This window comes from Pecten maximus, chromosome 14, assembly GCF_902652985.1.
Source record: "Pecten maximus chromosome 14, xPecMax1.1, whole genome shotgun sequence".
Taxonomy (NCBI): domain Eukaryota; kingdom Metazoa; phylum Mollusca; class Bivalvia; order Pectinida; family Pectinidae; genus Pecten; species Pecten maximus.
Genome location: NC_047028.1, coordinates 18,122,153 through 18,146,233, shown reverse-complemented (window position 1 = coordinate 18,146,233; position 24,081 = coordinate 18,122,153). Strand labels below are relative to the sequence as shown.

Below are 24,081 nucleotides of genomic sequence, written 5' to 3'. Positions count from 1 at the left end.
ATCTGTCTGTCTGTCTGCCTGACTGTCTCCATCCATCCAGCCATCTATCCATTCATTACACTGCTTGTAACAAAAATGGATAAAATTGAACACATGTTTAGAAATATAATTGATTATTTTTTCACTTCAAAAGATAAAAAGTGAAGCTTAAAAATAGACTTTTGGATGGTTGTAATAGCATTAAAAACTATATAATAATGATAACGAATTTGTGATTTCATAAAAAAATACGGCGGCTTTTCATGTTTTCAATTGACTATAAGTTTTTATCTGGTATCCAGCTCTTTTAGGTTTGACTTTTAAAGTACATTCTGAATTAAGCTGATAATTGATAATATCCCCCAAAATGCCCATATCTACATTGCTGTTCCTTTTACCTCCCCAGATCCAGGAAGACAATGGTGAACCTGACAAAGACAAACCGAGCAGATCTCCTGACAGTCCCAGCCTGTACATAATGTCGTCCGATAAACAATGTATCCTTGACGACACCGACCAGGAACTGCAGCATGCTAGTACCATGTCGTCAGGATCTAGCACAAGTTGTGTCAGGGTAGACGTAAGTGTTATATACGCCCCTAGCTACCACAAGATCCCATCTAGTGCTGTCTTTTGGTATACTTCTCTCCATCAAAACTTGTTTTAAGAAGTTTGTCATTTATATATTAATAGTGATAGGAAGCTAAAAATGAAATATTTCAGTATCAAATCAATTGATTCTGTGTACATGTAATCAAATTCAAAAAATGAAATATTTCAGTATCAAATCAATTGATTCTGTACAGTTAAGATTAAAACTTTGGACTTTTGTGTTTTAAAGGTTTATTTCTGTCAACACAGAATACATGTCCTTTGCTTAAATTTTTAACAGTGCAATTGAATTTGGTTGAAATGTTTCGGAGAATATTTTTCGATCGTACTCCAACTCATATTGATCTAATGCGGTCATGGCCCTATTAATATGAATTTTTTATATTGACCCTTTTAGTTAGAAGTTATGTGCCACTTTGGTTCTTGACATGTTACATGTGGAGTCTTCAGGTTACTATCACATTTGAATTTGATATGTCACAGAAATTAGTCTGTTCAGGTGTTCTAGATACAGTATGTTTAAGTTTTTTAAAAACAGTAATATATGCTAGCTAGTATTTCTTGGGCTTAAAAATAAAATGTATTTTACTCATTTTTCATAGTGTATATTATTTGATTACAAGTGTAATTTAAGAACAATTTGAACGAATCATGATCTTGATTAGAAGTGTTTTTAAGAAGAATTTGAACATGATCTATCTACCAATGATAATATATAAATATATATGCATTAACAATTAATACACTGGTATTGGGCCAGATGTGCTTGTTAGATATAATGTAAAGAACAAGATTTTATATCTGATAATGAACATTGGATTTAAATTGGGGGGGGGGCATTATCGGGGATCAGTTAATGTCATTCCAAATTAATCTCACTATGTACAAGTGTACTGTAATCATATTGAGTTATCAGTTGGATACATACCAGCTAGACTGGGTGTGTTGCAGTGATATGTTTACTACGTAGGTAAAATGAAGGACATGGTTCAGTCAGAGTGCAGTCCTTGAACTGTAACATTTTTTATAGCTTACAGATTTTTTCATTATACTCTGCTTATAGATTTTTCCATTACAGCTTGTAGGTAATACAGAATATAACACCTGTAGAATATGGAGATGGTTAAGGTTAACTACATTGTACTTGTGTTCAGGATATGTTTTGTACCTTTAATTTGGTTTTCTTACCCTAAATCTGTATCATCTCTTACCTTATTCGTGAACAGAAAACCTGTGGAATAAGAAATATCTAAAAAAAAAAAAAAAATGAGGTAAAAACTTAACAAAAAAAAAAGGTTGAAAAATGACTATTCAGTAGCATTGCTTGTGAAATATTAAATTGTAATCAAATGTATCACATATTTGCTTAACAGATAGGGGATATGGATGGTGAGGAGAGCATGAACCTGACCACCACCTCACTCAAACTGTGTAAGAGACAAGTGTTAAGGCCATACTGGAGGCTTCTCATGTTTGTAAGTTCTTCAGGATTTCCATACTCTACTGTATGTAGTCTAATATCACAAATATATTGTTGCACATACATGTATATGATTAGTATCTTTACAATGAAATGTTATGTTTATGTATAATGATATACAATACACCAGAATTGGGATATTTTGAAAAATTATTATTTCTGAAAATTTCATGAAAATACACTCCTAACATTCAACTAAAGAAGACAACTTGTAGCCGTTTTTGTACACCAATATTTTTCAAGTTTGACATAACCATTAAAAGAATATAACTTAACCAATTAAAGATTATATATCTGCTACATGATTGTGTTGTTTCTCACTCCCAGATTGGTTGGCGGGGATTTGGGCGTGAGTCTATAAACTCGGGCCACCGCGGCTGGTTCTATTTGAACATTTTTTACCCAGTGTTTATAGTAATACTGTTGTTATATACCTATGTCTATGAGGTGGTAGCCTGTCAGTGGAAACTCAACATTCACAAGGATACACAGGTAGGTCTGATAGAAAATTAAAACATAAAACAAAGGGGAAAATAATATTGCTGTTTAATAATACAATGCTTCGGTTGCACTTGTCTTCAAACTTTTTTTTCTAGTTTTCAAACCAGAATGTAATTTTGACTGCTTGTACATATATTATATAGTATAATATTTCAATTTCAAGAGTGTGAAAAATATTTGTGGTGAAACCGACATTAAAATCCTGAACAAATTACATTCTAAGAAGTTCCTGATGACGGCTGCCTTGTGGTCAAAACATGTCATTGAGATCTAGACCACAACATAAAAGAAAGCCATTTTCGAATATTGAGATGTCATTTTATCTTAATACATGTATTATGTTCTGAGAAATTGTATCACAATGACATTCTTGTTTAAATAAAGATTTCTGTTTCAGTTTGTGCCAACAACAACATTACTTCCTTCAACCACAACATCCAACACGACGCCACCTTTCATACATGAAATGACATTTTCGCCCGCGGAGAGCGTCATCCCCGTTGAGAATCTCACAAGCCATCACGCCCATACCCACCCTCCAGAGGCGTGCGAGCACATTATAACCACATACGTCATCCCCAACATACTCCACTTCGTCGCCTATATCATGGGCATGTATCACTTCCGCATACAGGAAAACGAACAATTGTATGCACTCATGGAAAAAGTAAGTCCTGTCTTGACTTAAACTACAAATGTAGTTAAAAAATTGAAGGGCTTTTTGCTACATCAAAGTTCCAGATTCCTAATTCAACTAGTTCATATATTTTTTTTCCTTTAAAGCCAGATTTATTTTTATGGTTAAGATAAAAAATTATATTTTCATTTACATAAGTTTGGGTTCACATTTCATATTTGGCCATGCATCCTATAAATAAACTTTTTATTATGAAGAGGAGGATACTGAAATCAAGGTATCTGTCCAACTATCTGTCTAATTTGATGAACATTTGTTAAGTGATTTGCTCCTTACGTTCTAAAGCAGATTTGATAAAACACAAATTAATTTCAACTGACAGTATTTTGATAGGATTAACTGATGTAATTAGTCAGTGGTGCTGATTTTGTTTTTATTTAATTAACAGGTATTTTTACAAGCTACACCTTTATATAACAGATCAATATCCCAACAGAAGATGATCAGAAAACTTAGGTTTGTACAGAAAATCACTGACAGGGTTGACATTGTTAGCATGGTGGGCTATTCAAATCGCCCTGCGTCCGTGGTCCGTCCGTCCGTCCGTCCGTCCGTAAACAATTCTTGTTATCGCTAATCCTCAGAAAGTACTAAAGGGATCTTTCTCAAATTTCATATGTGGGTTCCCCTTGGTGCCTAGTTATGCATATTGCATTTTGAGACCAATCGGAAAACAACATGGCCGACAGGCAGCCATCTTGGATTTTGACAATTGAAGTTTGTTATCGCTATTTCTGAGAAAGTACTGAAGGGATCTTTCTAAAATTTCATATGTAAGCTCCCCTTGGTGCCTAGTTATGCATATTGCATTTTGAGACCAATCAGAAAACAACATGGCCGACAGGCAGCCATCTTGGATTTTGACAATTGAAGCTTGTTATCGCTATTTCTGAGAAAGTACTGAAGGGATCTTTCTGAAATTTCATATGTAGGCTCCCCTTGGTGCCTAGTTATGCATATTGCATTTTGAGACCAATCGGAAAACAACATGGCCGACAGGCAGCCATCTTGGATTTTGATAATTGAAGTTTGTTATCGCTATTTCTGAGAAAGTACTGAAGGGATCTTTCTCAAATTTCATATGTAGATTCCCCTTGGTGCCTAGTTATGCATATTGCATTTTGAGACCAATAGGAAAACAACATGGCCGACAGGCAGCCATCTTGGATTTTGACAATTGAATTTTGTTATCGCTATTTCTGAGAAAGTACTGAAGGGATCTTTCTCAAATTTCATATGTAGGTTCCCCTTTGTGCCTTGTTATGCATATTGCATTTTGAGACCTATCGGAAAACAACATGGCCAACTGGCAGCCATCTTGGATTTTGACAATTGAAGTTTGTTATCGCTATTTCTCAGAAAGTAATGAAGGGATCTTTCTCAAATTTCATATGTAGGTTCCCCTCGGTGCCTAGTTATGCATATTGCATTTTGAGACTAATCGTAAAACAACCTGCCCGACAGGCAGCCATCTTAGATTTTGACAATTGAAACTTGTTATCGCTATTTCTAAGAAAGTGCTGAAGGGATCTTTCTGAAATTTCATTTGTAGGTTGCCCTCTGTGCCTAGTTATGCATATTGGATTTTGAGATCAGTCAGAAAACAACCTGCCCGACAGGCAGCCATCTTGTATTTTGACAATTGAAGTTTGTTATCGCTATTTTACAGAAGGTACTGAAGGGATCGTTCTCAAATTTCATATGTAGGTTCCCCTTGGTCCCTGGTGTTGCATTTTGGGACTAATCCGAAAACAACAGACAGCCATTATCGCTAAATCTTAAATTTTATACATAGGTTCCCCTTGTTTGAGAAGTACAAGAGGGCTGTTTCTGAATTTACACAGATTAGTAAGACTTAGAGGAAGGGAAAAGTAGAGAAAAGATCAATCTGACATGGAACCTATAAAGATCATTCAATGGTGGGCGCCAAGATCCCTCTGGGATGTCTTGTATACAATATTAGCTGATTATGTAAGGTATCTATCTGCCAATAAGTCCATGTTTTGTAGTAATCCACCTACTTCTTATTATTGCAGTAAGATAAAATAGAAATGCTGACAAACTCTTTTTCATATATATCCCTACTTTCAGTCAGTTTTTGTGTATTTGCACCCTGAGCTTATTTCAGGATGAATACAGTTTATTTTAACTTGTTGATTTTAACTGATAACATTCTTAGCCATCACTGTTGTTTTTACTTGGTGAGATAAATCAGGGACAGCTATTGGTCAAAATCAATGTCATATTTGCTTTTCAAATTTTCCTTCAAAATAGATAAATTGACAAAAAATATCACATTGTGAATAGAATAGTATTTTTTTTTAATGTTGAAAATCCTGAAGAAAAATACAGTAATTAGAAAAAATATCAGAATCTTTTAGGTCAACAATTTGTAGTAGCATTGTAGTTAGGAAAGACACAAACAAGAAGTGTTGTTTGATTTATATAATATGTTTAACAATATGTGCTATAAGCTTTTATATCATGGAAAGCTTTTGTTGACAGAGTTGTTTTTGTTTACAGACTGTTTCTGGCAGTAGGAGGTATCTGGGTAGGGATAACCCTCGGCATGCAAGGATTGTATGAGTGGGCTTTTGATTTTCCTGCTCTGGCATTTTTCCGTAAAACAGGGTAGGTATATCTTATGTAATGTAGTGGAAATTCTATAAACTTTATATATTACTGACTACTTAACCCTAGACTCTAATGTACCTGCTTTATCATTAGGTAAGTATGGCTGCTGGATGACAGCATTCAAACAAAGATTTGTCCATGATTGGAACCTGAAATTAATTGAAACTCATGAAAAAATATTGCAATATTCATATATAATGAAATTGTAGTTAATTAAAATGAACAGGATATTGTTATATTTCAATTGAATCGGTGCCTGTATATGTCAAAATTATTTCTAATTTGTGTTCATTATCACCCAGGAATGTTGTACATTGGATCCTGTTCTTTGTGGAGTTACTCGGAATCATGGTACTGAATTCCGTATCCCTGGCCGTCATTGCTAATTATGTTACGCAGTGCGAGATGACCTTGTTCTATATACGTGGACTGGCACTCCGACTCCAGGAGAAATCAACGGAGATAAAGGCAGCCATGAAGGTAAGAAGTCCAAGGTCCCCAGTATCTATGGCAACCTTGTAATCATAAGGAAAATTACGAAGTTAGTTTATACTGAAATTTCTATGAAGTTGTGAAATTTTCATGCTTAAATATTAAGGTTTGAAATATACTGGTCCTTGAATTTGTAATAAACTAGTGCTATTCATGCTGTTTTCCTGTACTGCAGTGGGCATTTATGTACTGTCTTATTATAATAACCTGAAATGGAATGCAGGTTTTGTTTGATTAGATATTGTGATAGGGAAGTTTTTTTGTTTTTTTTTACTTAACATTTTAGGACATAAAAAGTCTGAAATTAGAGGGTAAATGTGGTAGACTACATAGGTCACTGAATTACATACCCTCACATAAAAACAAAAACAGATCTAAAGATTTTGGGAATTTTGATAACTAATAATTCAATTGGGAAAAACAAACAAAAGACACAATCGGGAATTGGGCCTAAACTCAGGCCAAATTGGAGGTAAATATCACCAGGAAAAACATTGTATATCGACGACAGTGGTCATTACACTTGTGGTGCCCTAACTATGGTGTGGTGATGTTCAGTTTGATAAAATACTTTTAAAGCTGTGAAGCTGTCTCTTAAATTCGGCCAAGATCAGATAATTTGCTTGTAGACAGTTGTGTTTGGTGAATGTGTGCTTCTTTTTGCTTCTTACATATACATTATGTAGTTAAGTTATAAGTATGAGGAATTGAAGAATTGCTTTATATATTAATTCTTCTATTGTTCCCCTGCAAATAGTATACTCTATCTTGCTAAAGACAAGTTCAAATGCATAAGAATGCTTGATTCTTGATATTTAACATTTTCAGGAAGTTAATCATTACATGTATCTACCTTGTTATGCTCACAAGTAATTGGGATCTTTTTATAATTGAAATCTAACAAAAGGTTATCTTTTTCTATTTGCAGGATTTATTTGTAGTGAAACAGAATCTGAGTCTACTCAATGGACCGATCGCTAGAATGACATCCCTGATAGCTTTGATATTTGCAGAGTTGATTATTATAGGTAATACTTGACTGAAGACTGTTAGCATCTTCACTTTAAAACTCGGGTCAGATTGTGTGTGATAGTTGAGTTAGTATACAGAATACCTTATTGATAAACCAAAGATACATACAGTACAGATACTTCAAAGGTGTTACATTTTACATTTTCATTCCAAAATATTTTATTTTTCAATTACATGTATACATTTGTAGTACATACAATTACATAAAGATATATATATTAATGGATTGGACAACAGGCTAAGCCTATACTGGTCCTTTCCAACATTTTACATCATGGAAGTGTTTTAAAGTTTAAGATAGAAGCAAGCTATTATGAATATAATCTACATTAATCAAGATATGATGGAAGTAGGGAAATTTGATGATACATAATGAAGACCATACAAAATTAGATATTTGTTTTGTATTTACCTGCATTTAATCAAAAGGATGCGAGAGGGAATTTAAATTTTTCATATTTTTTTTAATATTCTTTTTATTTTGAATTTGCAGGCATCAGTATTTTAGTTCTAAACAAAAACGACTCTCCAAAGGTGTGGTGCTACAGATGTATCTTCCCATGTGTGTGGGCCTGTATGATCATCTGTCCTCTTTACCAGGTAAATCTCGTTAAGAAGGCGACTTTAAATAAACCTAATATGACCACTTCGTATTCCATGATCCTCGTTAATCCAATATATTGCTTAAATCTTATTTCTTATGAATCATATAATAGAACATCTGTTCTGATATCATATCAAACTGATCAAAATGTTTGTGTCCTACATGAACAGGGGGTCAGATTAATCTAACAAGACATTTTGTTCCACATGGTGTTAGAATAGACAGATTATGCCATGCTGTAACCCACAAGGTGTCTTATTAGTCAGGTTGACCTGACCAATATGTTGTTTAAGACAGGGTGTCGGATTAGACAGGTTAATCTGACCAAAATGTTGTGTCCCACAGGGTCAGGGGTCGACATTAACTTTTTAGCCCACCATCATCAGATGGTGGGCTATTCAAATCGCCCTGCGTCCGTGGTCCGTCGTCCGTCCGTCCCTCCGTCCGTCCCTCCGTCCGTCCGTAAACAATTCTTGTTATCGCTAATCCTCAGAAAGTACTGAAGGGATCTTTCTCAAATTTCATATGTAGGTTCCCCTTGGTGCCTAGTTATGCATATTGCATTTTGAGACCAATCGTAAAACAACATGGCCGACAGGCAGCCATCTTGGATTTTGACAATTGAAGTTTGTTATCGCTATTTCTCAGAAAGTACTGAAGGGGTCTTTCTCAAATTTCATATGTAGGTTCCCCTTGGTGCCTAGTTATGCATATTGCATGTTGAGACTAATCGTAAAACAACATGGCCGACAGGCAGCCATCTTGGATTTTGACAATTGAAGTTTGTTATCGCTATTTCTCAGAAAGTGATGAAGGGATCTTTCTCAAATTTCATACGTAGGTTCCTCTTGGTGCCTAGTTATGCATATTGCATTTTGAAACCAATCAGAAAACAACATGGCCGACAGGCAGCCATCTTGGATTTTGACAATTGAAGTTTGTTATCGCTATTTCTCAGAAAGTACTGAAGGGATCTCTCTCAAATTCCATATGTAGGTTCCACTTGGTGCCTAGTTATGCATATTGCATTTTGAGACCAATCGGAAAACAACATGGCCGACAGGCAGCCATCTTGGATTTTGACAATTGAAGTTTGTTATCGCTATTTCTCAGAAAGCACTCAAGGGATCTTTCTCAAATTTCATATGTAGGTTCCACTTGGTGCCTAGTTATGCATATTGCATTTTGAGACCAATCGGAAAACAACATGGCCGACAGGCAGCCATCTTGGATTTTGACAATTGAAGTTTGTTATCACTATTTCTCATAAAGTAATGAAGGGATCTTTCTCAAATTTCATATGTAGGTTCCCCTTGGTGCCTAGTTATGCATATTGCATTTTGAGACCAATCAGAAAACAACATGGCCGACAGGCAGCCATCTTGGATTTTGACAATTGAAGTTTGTTATCGCTATTTCTCAGAAAGCACTCAAGGGATCTTTCTCAAATTTCATATGTAGGTTCCCCTCAGTGCCTAGTTTTGCATATTGCATTTTGAGACCAATCGGAAAACAACATGGCCGACAGGCAGCCATCTTGGATTTTGACAATTGAAGTTTGTTATCGCTATTTCTCAGAAAGCACTCAAGGGATCTTTCTCAAATTTCATATGTAGGTTCCACTTGGTGCCTAGTTATGCATATTGCATTTTGAGACATGGCCGACAGGCAGCCATCTTGGATTTTGACAATTGAAGTTTGTTATCGCTATTTCTCAGAAAGTGATGAAGGGATCTTTCTCAAATTTCATACGTAGGTTCCTCTTGTTGCCTAGTTATGCATATTGCATTTTGAGACCAATCGGAAAACAACATGGCCGACAGGCAGCCATCTTGGATTTTGACAATTGAAGTTTGTTATCGCTATTTCTCAGAAAGTGATGAAGGGATCTTTCTCAAATTTCATACGTAGGTTCCTCTTGTTGCCTAGTTATGCATATTGCATTTTGAGACCAATCGGAAAACAACCTGGCTGACAGGCAGCCATCTTGGATTTTGACAATTGAAGTTTGTTATCGCTATTTCTCAGAAAGTAATGAAGAGATCTTTCTCAAATTTCATACATACGTTCCCCTCAGTGCCTTGTTATGCATATTGCATTTTGAGACCAATCAGAAAACAACATGGCTGACAGGTAGCCATCTTGGATATTGACAATTGAAGTTTCTTATCGCTATTTCTCATAAAGTACTGAAGGGATCTTTCTCAAATTTCATATGTAGGTTCCCCTTGGTGCCTAGTTATGCATATTGCATTTTGAATCTAATCAGAAAACAACATGGCCGACAGGCAGCCATCTTGGATTTTGACAATTGAAGTTTGTTATCGCTATTTCTCAGAAAGCACTCAAGGGATCTTTCTCAAATTTCATATGTAGGTTCCCCTCAGTGCCTAGTTTTGCATATTGGGACCAATCCAAAAACAATATGGTCGACAGACAGCCATTATCGCTAAATCTTAAATTTTATATATAGCTTCCCCTTGTTTGAAAAGTACTAGCTATAGAGGGCTGTTTCTGAATTTACACAGATTAGTAAGACTTAGAAGAAGGGAAAAGTAGAGAAAAGATCAATCTGACATGGAACCTATGAAGATCATTCAATGGTGGGCGCCAAGATCCCTCTGGGATCTCTTGTTTCTGCACTTGTCCCTTCGGACAAGTGATAAGATAAATTCACTTGTCCGAATGAAATAATCACTTGTCCTACATGTGTTTCTACTTTCCATCTGTTATGTGTAAACAGCGAGATGATTTATTATAGTGTAGAGGTAAGCACTGCAAGCCATAATTTTGACTCATAATAATTACTAACAACAATAAAACAGCTAGAAAGCATTATTACAAGTTATTAAGTTTTACTAAACCATCCTTTTTTTACCTAAAAGCAGATGAATGAAGTACTTTAAAATAATTAACTTTCCTGAAGAACTGTTCGACTAAACTTATTAAACAAACTTACTACTGTAAAAACATTAAAACATGTCACCGTTTTCTAGGGCACGGTAGTCTGCTTCATCTGTAGCCTCCTTAATTATATCAAAACTGATTCATTTTTATTACGATTCCAGCAGACGGTATCTGTCATAGTATCAATGCTCTCACATGTACAGCATTCGCATGCGTTTCAAACATACTAGTGATACCGATTACATGTTTTCGAGAGCCCTCGGAAGTCTGCCATCATTTCTATGTAGTTCCGAATGAAGCTGTAATAAGCATGCAACTCACTTCCGTTCGATGGTTAACACAATTTAAAGGAGTTTTTACTCATTTTACAGTGAGTATTGAATCAGTTTTGACTTCAGAATATAACATAAATAAAACACAATGACAGATTTGTTACTTGTCCCGTCGGACAAGTACTTTAATGATTTCACTTGTCCGACATCAATTTCGTCTGGTACCGGACAATCGGACAAGCGTTAATGTCGACCCCTGAGGGTGTCGGATTAGACAGGTTAATCTGACCAAGATGTTGTGTCCCACTGGGTGTCAGATTAGACAGGTTAAACTGACCAATATGTTGTGTCCAAGAGGGCGTCAGATTAGACAGGTTAAACTGACCAATATGCTGTGTCCAACAGGGCATCAGATTAGACAGGTTAAACTGACCAATATGCTGTGTCCAACAGGGCGTCAGATTAGACAGGTTAAACTGACCAATATGCTGTGTCCAACAGTGTGTCAGATTAGACAGGTTAAACTGACCAATATGCTGTGTCCAACAGTGTGTCAGATTAGACAGGTTAAACTGACCAATATGCTGTGTCCAACAGGGTGCCGGATTAGACAGGTTAAACTGAACAATATGCTGTGTCCAACAGGGTGCCGGATTAGACAGGTTAAACTGACCAATATGCTGTGTCCAACAGGGTGCCGGATTAGACAGGTTAAACTGAACAATATGCTGTGTCCAACAGGGTGCCGGATTAGACAGGTTAAACTGACCAATATGCTGTGTCCAACAGGTTGCCGGATTAGACAGGTTAAACTGACCAATATGCTGTGTCCAACAGAATGCCAGATTAGACAGGTTAAACTGACCAATATGTTGTATCCAACAGGGTGTCAGATTAGACCGGTTAAACTGACCAATACACTGTGTCCAACATGGTGTCATATAAGACAGGTTCATCTGGCCAATGATTTAATTGTAACCAAGGGTCAGATTAGACAGGTTAATCCTACCAATATGTTTATAGTGTCCCAGTTATAAATAAGACAGTTTAATAGATTGATTACATTAATTGTCAGTTTAGACAGGTCAGCCCGACATGTTCATTGTGTTCATTATGTCCCAGTATCAGATTAGAAAGGTTTATTAACTGAGAGTGCATTACTTGAGCTCTCTTGTGATAGAGCTGTATAAAGGTATGCAGTCTTTTTCTGGAATGACTAACTCTGTCGTTTCTATTGTAGGCGGCCAAGGTGAACTCTGTGTGTAATGGTATAAAAAAGATCGCAGTAGAGATGAGAGTTTTTGGGTACAAGGGATCATCTCAACTAGAGCTTGACTCATTCCTAGGATTTGTAGGCCAAGTACGATTAAAGGTAAGTGTCAAGGTCACAGGGAACAGATGGTCACTGGGGAAGATAGTCAAGGTCAGATGTTCAAGGGGCAAGGGATTAAAATTAGTGTGAAGGTTATAGGTAATGGATGGTCAAGGTCAACAGGGTAGATATTCATGGTCAGATGATCAAGGGGCAACAGATTAAAATTAGTGTGAAGGTTATAGGTAATGGATGGTCAAGGTCAACAGGGTAGATATTCATGGTCAGATGATCAAGGGGCAACAGATTAAAATTAGTGTGAAGGTTATAGGTAATGGATGGTCAAGGTCAACAGGGTAGATAGTCAAGGTCAGATGTTCAAGGGGCAAAGGATTGAAATTAGTGTACAGTAAAGGTCACACGAAACAGATCGTCAAGGTCAACAAGGTAGATAATCAAGGTCAGATGATCTAGATGCAAAGATTTAAGATTAGTCAATTTCACATCTGTAAAGATTTCATTCAGAAGGGTACTGTATCAAGGTCAGAGCTTAGAATAGATGATCAAAGTCATATCAGATTTTTTTGAATTTTTATATGCATATAAGCGGGAGTCAGTGTTTTAGTCGATGCAAATACACAGGATTAAAATACAAAGATAAAGAAAAAAAATCGGGACCTGAGAATTTTATGGAAATAAGCGGGTTATTCAAATAAGCGATATGCAAATAAGTGGGCTCCTCTGTATTTTAGATTATTGGCTTCTAATACCATGTATCTTTATTTGAAGTAATTTTCGTTTTGTTCAAACAATTTCAGGCCAAGATATTCAGCATTCCGATCATGCCGTCGTATCTTATCTCAATAATGGTACTGACAGCGTTCATCCTCCTCATCCTCTTCCAGACCAGCATCATAGGCCCCATTAATTACTGGTTCTAGGTCAGGAGACCAGGGCTGGGTCACATTCATCCTCATCCTCTTGAAGACCAGCATCATTGCCCCCATGAATTACTGGTTCTAGGCCGGGTAACCACGGCTGGGTCGTATTCATTCTCTTCCAGACTAGCATCATTGCCCCCATTAATAACTGGTCCTAGGTCAGGAGACCAGGGCTGGCCTGTATTCATCATTAAGGAGATTTATAGAGCTCTACTTTGAGATTTGCCTGATCCTTGTGCCAATGCTTCACTCTGTAAGTGGATATGGACACCATTATCTGTATTGAACAAACTTTATTTTGAATCCTGTATTAAATGAGATGATGCTGTTGGCAAATGTCATAAAATGCTGAAAATACGGAAAGCAATTTTTTTTAAACAATACACCAGTCTTAGTTCAACAAGGGAATGTCGAACCACAGGATTATATTTATTATATAGACTGGTTTTCAGTGTGTCACAAGTACCAGTTGTCCATGTGATAGAGACACATTTCCTGATAGGATTCTTCTTCAACAATCTGATCTACTTATTTTGATAATACATGTCATGTTTATTTGTTTGTGGTACATATTTCTTTTGTCTCTTCAATAGATGGATTCTGCTGTGATAAGTGTATATATATATCAAACGTACATTCACACTGTCGGATGTTTAAGTGGGAATTTGACTGGCATGTTCACAACTTGACATTATCTTTATCATAGAGAATGAATTCATTTGTTGTATTCTTTATATGAGTAGTATCTGGTAGATCTCACCAACTCACTAGCTTGAGTTAGGACTTGATACCAACATCTTTTATGTGCCATAGTGTTGGTGATTTTCTATTTTCCACAGAATGTGGAAATTATTAGTTTTCTTAATGAAATTTAGTCTTTAGGCAGTATACTACCATATGTTCTGGCGAATACATTGCCTTCATAGAGGTTACTCGGATGGGTGATATGATTGATAAATGGTATGTTTACTTCAACGGATATTTAATATGAGAGCATTAGATAAAGTTTACACTGAATATATACAACTCAAAATTTAATTTCATAAAATAAAACTTGACCATAGTATGTAACATGTACATGGATTTCAATAAAACTGAAATCTGTAGTTGATATTCAATCTATAAGGAACAGAATACATAGATTGCTTAATACTGGAATTTGAAAATACAACAATTTTTGGGGGGTTTGTGAGTCTTAACTTTAATATATATACAGGTCAATGAAAACATTATTTTCACAGACAGGTTAAATTATCTCGGCCTTTGATCCTTGTACAATTAACAAGTGAGATAATTTATGTCTTAATCAGATGAATCTACAGTTGCATAGGTCTCATGATAAAATAAATGTGTATGAGTTATGAAAACTTAACATGATATTATATATCAAACATGTATGGTAATTATTTTTGGTGCCTTGTTTTGAATACTATAATTGTACCAGTATAACTTAACATTTTATCCAACAATTATCCCATGTTTGGTAATAAGCTCTCCTGTATTACTGTTGCAGTTCAGTAAAAAATGTCAATCTTTGTCTGGCCCCTAATTTAAGGATGTTATGGGCTACCAACTTGGGCTTTTTGCATGACAAAATACACTAAACTATTTATATAGGGCAGTCCACAGTGCTATGTTAGGACAATTGTACTCATTAATATAATTATATTTATACTTCTATAAATGGCTGTTATTTGAAATATATTTCACAATGTTTTTCTTTTGAAATGATTTAGAGAAATAAAATATTTTGTACCAGTGTATAGAATTCATGTTTTTATAAATTCTATTTTCGAATACATATTGATAATATAAATGATATGTATTATTGCATTGCATGTAAATGAGGTGTAGTTACAGTATTTTACAGTTTGACCCCAAAAACACAAAACTTCTCAACATTTAGGAAAATTCTCATCCTTTAAAATCTTATCTTTGTTTAAGAGATATTATTTCCCTTGACAAATGAAAGTTGATTGAAAAACAAGTAAAATATTTATGGTAGATTTATTATATACAATACAGTATCTTTTCAGAAGAAATTAAGGTAATTTCCTAAATGCTAAGAAGTTATGGAGTGTAATACTTGGAACAGGTGCGTTTATTTATATAATACACTATGTTGTATTTGACCTAATAAGCTCACCTGTCCCTATTTAATTGCAAAATCCTACATCTTTTTAGGCCCTAGAGAAATATAAAAAGAAACTTGTCCCTATACAATGTAGATGGTTTTGTTAAGCATACACTTCCTGTGTTTTTGACAATGCACATTCCACTTATTATTTGAAATATGGTACTGATTGTTTTAATTACTGAGAAAAGGAGGAGTATACATGGCATTTACCTTAAACGAATTATCAACCATACTAATGTACAACTTTGTACAAAACAAATCATTTTTGATTTTTTACATCATCTCTGCTACTTGCATAGTTTCAAAACTACAAAATCAAATCAACCAACAAAATAAAATCTTTTAAACATGTATTAAATTAGCAAATATGAGGGTTGTTTTTAAATTAGTGCCAAATATCCATGATTTGAATAAGAAAAAAATGGTCATGAATGATGAGAGGAGGTGCTATCCAATAAGGAAATAAAATTACAATTTTATAATCTTTGATCATATCCAGCTATCATTAGCATAGGAAATTTTAAATGGCCTCATGAGCTAAATTAAAAAGTACAGAATATTTTGGACAATTAGAACCACTTTGTTTATAGTTAGAAGTGGTGTTGGGAGGGATCTCGAGACAATCTGAACTGCTTCACATTGACAATGTGTCTCTTAATCTTAGACTTCTGATTACTTCATATATTTCAAGATAACAAGCCTTGGTTTTTGACTATTCTATCAATTTGATTCTTTGGCTGCAGATCTATACAGAGTTTATCCACTTTCTCCCATTAATTTAGTGAAGTCCTGGAATCTGTCAAGTTCTTTTGCAGTGACAGTCCTTCTGTGTGTCTCCACTGATTTCATAAAATCAGACAACGCTACATTTCTAGGTATAACCTGAAAATACAATAGAGAGTACTGTTTAGGTGAGGGATAAAAAATATCTGGGGTACATTGAGGTAAGGGCATAAAGCGTAATGATGTACTGTGTATGGGTTTTAAGTTCCTCACATATGAAGATTGATTAAGTTATTAAGTTATTTTTGACATTTTCCAAACCTGGAGTGGGGGATTGGTAGGATTGAACTGTGTGGGGTGAACATTACTGAAAAAACAAGAGGGGAGGGGAGTGGGAGAAGTTTTTATACCTGCATACATTATACATTTTGGAAGGGATTCTTTTTATGCAAGATGCACAGCACTGGTTTATCCTAATGTTATCTTTAAGTGCATGTATCACTTTGTTTAGTATTTAGAGTTTAAAAGAATCATCTTGTGAAATCCTGATGGGTCCTACCTTGTCTGGTGGCAGATCTGTAATGCTAGCTTCTATGGTTCCCTCAGTTCCCTCATCAATAGGCATGAAACTACCATCTGGCAAAGAAAATACATTTTTTTGTAGGAGTAATCACAACATTCATTTCCATCTCAGAATTTCAATAAAATGCAAAATATGAAGCAAAACAGAATTGATAGATCATTAAACTTGACACCTTTGGAAGACAAGATCAGATCACTCGGACCAACACATTCACTTTCGATTATACATATGTTTCTACAGTATATTTTCATCCTCAATTATCTTTAGATTTTGACCTTGATAGAAATTTAACTGCATGGCCAAATCTAAAATTGTCTAAAAATACACACACTACATGTATTTAATAAAAAGATGTAAACAATGTTGAAGTTTCATGTATAGACTGCAATAATTGAATTTAAAATGAATCAAGCAAGATATAGGGACCGATTGTGAATTAAAAGTTAAGTATGCAAGTGAATCTTATTTTCAAATGAAAACGAAATTGTCTCCGATGATACCTTTTATTTACTAGGTAACACTACTGACAGGTTAATGAGCAGCCAGGTAGTGTTATATATAACACTAACATGTATCTGAAGGTCTCTGGACTACCACATATCATTGCGTATCATTTCCGAACATGGATATCTGACTTAATTGTTGCTTCATGCAAATACTTTCATTAATTTAGCCCAAGATTCCTCCGGCCCTAACACCAGACTTAGACATTCCAACAGCTAGCTGTCAAAATAAAATGTCCAAGTCTGTTTGATTCTGCTGTTAGGGTCAGAGGAAACTTAGGCTATTATTCATTAACATCCCTCGTTGTGGTTGTCTTTTTCTTTCTTTTTTTAAACCTTTTAATTGCCAAGGGTATTCTTCAAAAACATGAACATGTCACATATGTGAAGGTTTAATTCTGATTGGACAGAACAGTCAGTTATACCTGATTGGACTGAACAGTCAGTTATACCTGGTTGGACTGAACAGTCAGTTATACCTGGTTGGACTGAACAGTCAGTTATACCTGGTTGCTGCTTCCAAAACTTGGATGTTTGGAGATCCCTGATTGGCCTAAAAAGAGCCTCCAGCATCATATTGGCAATATCACTGCCTGAGTAGCCTTCGGTATTGGTGCCCAAGACTCGCCATTCCTCCTTGGTAAAGTCAAGTTTGTTACCCTTTGTGTGGATCTTCATTAACTCTATACGAGCATGTCTGAATGGATCGAGGTAAATTCAATGTACACACAGATAGATGAAGCCTCATTAAAGGGGATGTCATATATAGATACGTAATAATACCAGGTGATATAGACATACATTAGACATGACTTTGACTAAGGGGAGATAATTGACAAAATATAATTTCATTAATGGAAGATGTTATATAGGAGACAAAGATTTTAACAAGTCTGTAACTAAGGGGAGATAATAGACGAAATATTAATTCAATGAATGGAGATAATGTCACATAAAATCAACAGCATGTCACTGACAGGTCTAGATCTGATAAAAGGCAAACATTTGACATCTTTACAAAGGGGTATTAATAGAGTAGAATATCAATTAACTTCAGGTAAGAAATATATTATATCTCATGAATTATATAGAAAGTCACTCAGAGGAGATAAAAGGCAAACACTTTCGGGAATTATAGAAATAAATTGTGCTAGTCTCATCATTTAAACATTCTTTTCAGCTTGGAGACTGGCTTGAGATGAGATACAGGTGACAGTTATGTTTTTTTTTCATTATTTTGCATTGATGTTGCAATATTGCTAGTTAAGTTAAATGTTATATGCCTGCGCTAAACATCTCTCCCTAAACATATGAAGTATGGAATTAAGTTAAGAATTGTGTTCTTAATTCATCAACTAAGGGGTTATAATAAAGATAAGACACTCCTCTACAAGGGGAGATAACTTGGGGAAACTCTCAATCAATTATTCAAGCTGTAGTAGCATTCCTTAAGAAACCACTTTAAATAAATGACATGTCACCATAATTCATCTTTAACATACTTGTCTGGTAGCGGAATATAAATCCTTTTTTGAAACCTCCGAAGGAAGGCCGAGTCCAACTCCCATGGGCAGTTCGTGGCACAGAGGAGGAATATTTTGTCAGCCTTGTCAGAGTTATCTGCCCCTTCCATCTGTTTTAGAAGTTCTGTCTTTATACGTCTTGTGTGTTCCTCTTCCCTGGAGTTCCTCTGACGACTGATGCTGTCTATCTCATCTATAAATATCACCTTTAAGGAACAAATAAATCTGGATAGAAATAAGCCTTGTGGTGATACTATTTTTCGGCATAGCCGTCTAATTTTGTTTTGGCCCTGGATATGACGCGACAGGTGGCGTTACAGGTCAAGATGAAGTATATGATTGGTCAATGTAGCGGTCAATGCAAAATGCAGATATGCAGTTAAAAACGAAACAAAGTTCAGATTGAATGCAAGCTAAATAAGTGGATGCATCTTTTCAAATGACACATTAATAAAATCATATTCCTGATTCAAATGCAGTCTTATTATTACCAAAAATGATTCAAACTGATCTAATTTTATTATCCGTGCTGAAACGCATTAGTTCGTTGATTTATTTCACCAGCAGTTTTACATTATAACCACCAGCATTAAAACTATGTTGTTTATCTTTTTTAAAGATATTTCTTGTTTCTCCTTCGCTTTGTTGATTACATAAACCCTGTGCATATTTCAGATTTATATGCATACTTCTGTGCAACAAGCAACACACATATAAATTGGTATTTTAATGCATACAGTGCAATGGAATATCTTCCTGGTAATCAAAGTAGTTTAAGATAAGTTCCTAAGGTAAATTGATATCAAGGTTCTTGGGCATAATGATTTTTTAAAAGCCCTGATTTCAGACCTTTCTGATATGCATGGTTGTTGTATGTTTCCTTTAAAAAAAATTCTAAGAAAACATTCTAAGAAGTATTATTTCAGACTTTTTTACTCTGAGCTGATGTAGCCCATATGAGTTTTTAGTGTACTGGTACTAGCCTATATGCCATTTCAAATTTATTACAAACCATGAAGAATTTTATTTGTACTTACTGATCTTCCTTGTTGAGTGGTAGCATGCTGAAACAGTTCCTTTATTAATCTGAAAATAATCATTATATTATATTACTGGACAAGGAATAAACACTGAACCTGACACCTGAAGAAAATTTAGTAATTGTTACGTTTTGTCTTGTGATATCTTCATTTACACATTGTCTCACTTTTCAGGTTCATCAGAACATCAGTGCTAACAATGCATATTCTAATGTCCATTTTCAAATGTCATGTTGCACACCTAAGAGTGAAATAGAAAAGAAATGAGTATGAAACAATGCCATAATTATATTTAAATGTGTGAATAGTTAGTGATTACACTGCACTGGAGAATTAGATTTTAATTGAGAGACTTAACCTACAAGTATGAGTTCTATTTTTCTGGACATTTTTATTTCACGAAAATATCGAAATTTAAATACTTTTTTCAAAAAACTAAAATGTTATTGTCGTTTTTCTTTTTATTACATAAGATGAGTTATCTTTCCTTTATACTTTAATACGTTCTGTCATTTTCTTGGTGTCACAAACCAACATGGCTCCTGACAACTTTTGCATATCTATCAGTGATCTCAGGGGAGGTAACTCTTACATGCTTTTAGGGAGGCTGCATTTTATGAATGTTTCATATCCCATTAAAAGATGGCATCATCAAATTCAAAATGTTATTTTATATCTTGACTTCCCTTTAATTTTAAAATTATTCATTGTCCTGATGTCATCCATGTGGATTAAAATTGGACTATTAAATTACTTTTCACTTTCTCCAACCCAACTGGACACGAGGTCAGAACTGGACACACAGTAGAATGAGGAGTTGATCTCTGATGAGATGGCATGAGCCAGACGTGACTTTCCAGTACCTGGAGGTCCATACAGAAGGATGCGACGCCAAGGCTTGATGGCACCTACACAAAACAAACTAGATTTAAAAGGTTGTCCTGGTGTTCTTGGTGTTGTATCAGATATCAGATTTTAAAATTATATACAGTGTACATCTGAAATAATTTTGATTATTTTTTCTAATATTTCAAAAAAAATAACACACAAAAACATAAAAACAACAACAAAAGGATAACATTCATGATTATTGATAAGGGGTTTCAGGGTTTTGAAGAAAATGAATGGTATTTTCGTATATGATACACTGTACAGTCTGTAGTACACTCTGAAACTGATTTTTAGCTAAAGTATTATTAAAATGACTACCAGACCTGTGAAGAGATGAGGAAAGTGTAACGGCATTATAATGGCCTCGCGGAGAGCCTGCTTGGCATCGTTGAGTCCTGCAATGTCCTGGAATGTCAGACCACCCTTTGTAATGATGGTGTCCTCGATGGCGATACGGCGCTGCTGTTTCTGAGTGTCATCTTCAACAAAACATGAATTCACATTGCTTTGATTTCATAATTGTGAATTTAAAATATTTTTATTTAATAATTTTTTTCTATTCCAAGTAAATAATAATTGTAGAAGTAACAGTCCTAATAGATATATTCCCTGGCTACATAATAATAATAATAAAAAAAATCTGATCAAATCAAATAATATAAAACGTTTTGGTTTTTTGAAAAGCAAATGTATACAGTGAATATACTTCTTTTGCATATATAACTATTTTCTATGGTAATTGGTAAACAGTAAACACACTACAAAGTTAAAGAAAAAGAAATATAAGTCTTCTTCATTAGAGATGCAATATACATAGACGTTTAATGAGAAACTCTCACTCTTACTAAGGGATAGTATGAAAACAAGAGTTTTCTATGAATCTGCCAAAGTTATGAATAACTTATTAATGCCTCCACTCTCTATCCTAAAAAATAATTGTTGACCAACCACAAGGTGTATGTGCTTCTGCCCGACCTATAGAGGCAGCATCCCCAGCACAACTTGGTAGACTTGGGTATTTTACATGTCCGGTCTGAGTGTCAGAGTTGAGCTGGGAGATTTTCTTCTGTAGAACATCTACATGAGATGCCAAAGATGTCTCCAATTGAAGCAAAATGCCCTAAAAAGCAGTGGCAGGATATTGTTATAATCTGTAGTTGTATATATATACATTGACTGAAATAAAATGAAAATATTTGTAAATTTCTGATGTGTCATACACCTATGACCTACACATACATGTACAAAAAAAAAAAAAAATGTATTTTGGTAATAAAATTTAATAAATTTGAAATACAAGATAAAATCAACATGGTATTTGCACTTCACTTACATTTTCAGGCCTAGTGCAGTAATGGCCAGGTGATTGTTTTACAAGTGTATATAAAAACACAAGATGAAATAATTTGTGTATCCATTTCATCTACCCTATTTTTGTCTGGTGTGTTACTAGAAAGTCTTATATATTTTCAAATAAAAAAACAAACAAACAAACAAAACAACAAGTGTTTCTGTGATGGTACCTCATGTAAATTAATTAATGACAGACAATTGTAAGCATGTACATTACATCATTAACATTTCAATTATTAATTTTCTATTGTGATTACAGAGTAAAATGTGTTGCTCTCGGAGGCTGATAACTGCTGGATAATCTGTCGACACCTGATGACATTGAGCCACATCATCTGTACATCAATGTTGCTGGTCTTTTGGCCCTCATCAAGTGTTTCTTGCAAACTTAAAAAAAAAAGTACATTAAAAATGGACATTGTTACATGAGTTTCTTAACAGAAATTATTTCTATATAAAATTTTAACTTTGTTTGTTTTTTTCCCAATATTACTTTATTACAGTTTAAAATAATTATATACAAAGCATTTTTATCATTAAATTATCATATCTTTTCTATCTTAAGTTAATATTTTCTTAAGTTGACAAATCCATGGATCGACCTCATCGAAAAATCAAACATTTACTAATTATATTAACTAGGTGAATCTTAGAGCTAGTCCATAATTAAAAAAAAGCAATCAAGGCCACAATAAAAATAAATTACTTGGTTCTCAGGCCCTCCTTCATCTGCTTTGAATTTAAAAGAAAAACCGCCTTAGCTCATAAAAACTCCATCATTATTATTAGGATCCATTATATTCAACCATGAAATTAGAGCACACAATCATTAAAGTGAAACAAAGCCAAAGTAAAGAGCCATGGTAAATCATTGTTTCCCACGTATGAAAATGGATAATTTTTTTACCAACAAAATGATAAAAAAAACCTCCCTAATCTCTTTTGAGAAATTGGTCAATTACATTTAATGTAAGAATTTAAAGAAATACAAATTTGATTAAACAATGTAATTGCGACTTTTGACCCGGTGGCATTGACATTTCGTTAAACCTGGCTTTTTACCTGGCTGCATTGATGAAATTGAACACATTAATATGATTGGGCAAAGCTTAGCCCGAGTTTCCTCTGGCCCTGACACCATATAGCCCGAGTTTCCTCTGGCCCTGACACCAGACATGGTGTCAGGGCCAGAGGAAACTCGGGCTAGGCATAGCTGAGCACTTATTACAGAGTTATGTTATTATGAAGAAATGCGTCCTTATCCTATCCACAAAACTTACTTTGAGTTATCACACTTTGTAAAGCTACAGTGGTGGAGTAAAGAAACAGATTAATGAAACTTTTGTACTCACCGAGATAAGGCTTCTGAAGTCCATGATCAGTTCAGCAAATAGAGAAAATAAATGAAAAATAGGCCATATATATATGAACGTTCCTGGTGAACTTAAAACAATTTAAGGGAGAGAACTCCCACAAGTTTGCATTAGTCGAGGCACATTTCGCACATCTTATTTAAAATTTGCTTAATCATAATCTAAAAAAGAACAAATAAAATACTGACCCTCATACATTCTTAATCATTTCATATATATGTACTGTACTGTATACATAGTGATACGGCCTATTATTGTAACGTGCCCGTGTGGTCTATCAGAAGGTGACATACTGAGAATTCGAGCAAAGCTTTATAAGTTTACACTTAACCAATCTACCAATAATATGACGTTGGGCTGGTTCATAATATTACCCGCATACAAAGTCAATTCTGGGTCTGTTACTTCGTTCGGACTTTCGTTTATCCCAATCTGCATTTCCTTAATTTCGTCCATCTTGCTCACCTTGGCTAGAATCGATATCTATGAGAC

General features: G+C 34.8%; 2 protein-coding genes across 3 annotated transcripts in view; one reads left to right on the top strand and one right to left on the bottom strand.

The window, feature by feature from the left end:
* LOC117342308 overlaps positions 1-15,801 on the top strand; it is a 26,297-nt gene extending 10,496 nt beyond the window's left edge. For both annotated transcript variants that reach the window (XM_033904427.1, XM_033904426.1), the window contains 11 exons: positions 386-559; positions 1,965-2,066; positions 2,399-2,563; positions 2,970-3,239; positions 3,658-3,725; positions 5,793-5,900; positions 6,206-6,383; positions 7,324-7,423; positions 7,921-8,027; positions 12,451-12,582; positions 13,341-15,801. In XM_033904427.1, coding sequence (XP_033760318.1) covers positions 386-559; positions 1,965-2,066; positions 2,399-2,563; positions 2,970-3,239; positions 3,658-3,725; positions 5,793-5,900; positions 6,206-6,383; positions 7,324-7,423; positions 7,921-8,027; positions 12,451-12,582; positions 13,341-13,463 — 1,527 coding nt within the window. In that variant the 3' untranslated portion in view covers positions 13,464-15,801. The remainder of the gene's footprint in view (positions 1-385; positions 560-1,964; positions 2,067-2,398; positions 2,564-2,969; positions 3,240-3,657; positions 3,726-5,792; positions 5,901-6,205; positions 6,384-7,323; positions 7,424-7,920; positions 8,028-12,450; positions 12,583-13,340) is intronic.
* Positions 14,062-24,081, bottom strand: LOC117342309 (vacuolar protein sorting-associated protein 4-like). The gene is made up of 11 exons (XM_033904428.1): positions 23,964-24,081; positions 23,569-23,581; positions 22,474-22,603; positions 21,812-21,983; positions 21,187-21,342; positions 20,727-20,880; positions 19,970-20,018; positions 18,912-19,138; positions 17,916-18,106; positions 16,883-16,959; positions 14,062-16,482 (listed from the first exon to the last, which is right to left on the bottom strand). The coding sequence occupies exons 1-11, from the start codon at positions 24,043-24,045 to the stop codon at positions 16,357-16,359; spliced, it is 1,377 nt and encodes a 458-aa protein (XP_033760319.1). The 5' UTR covers positions 24,046-24,081; the 3' UTR covers positions 14,062-16,356.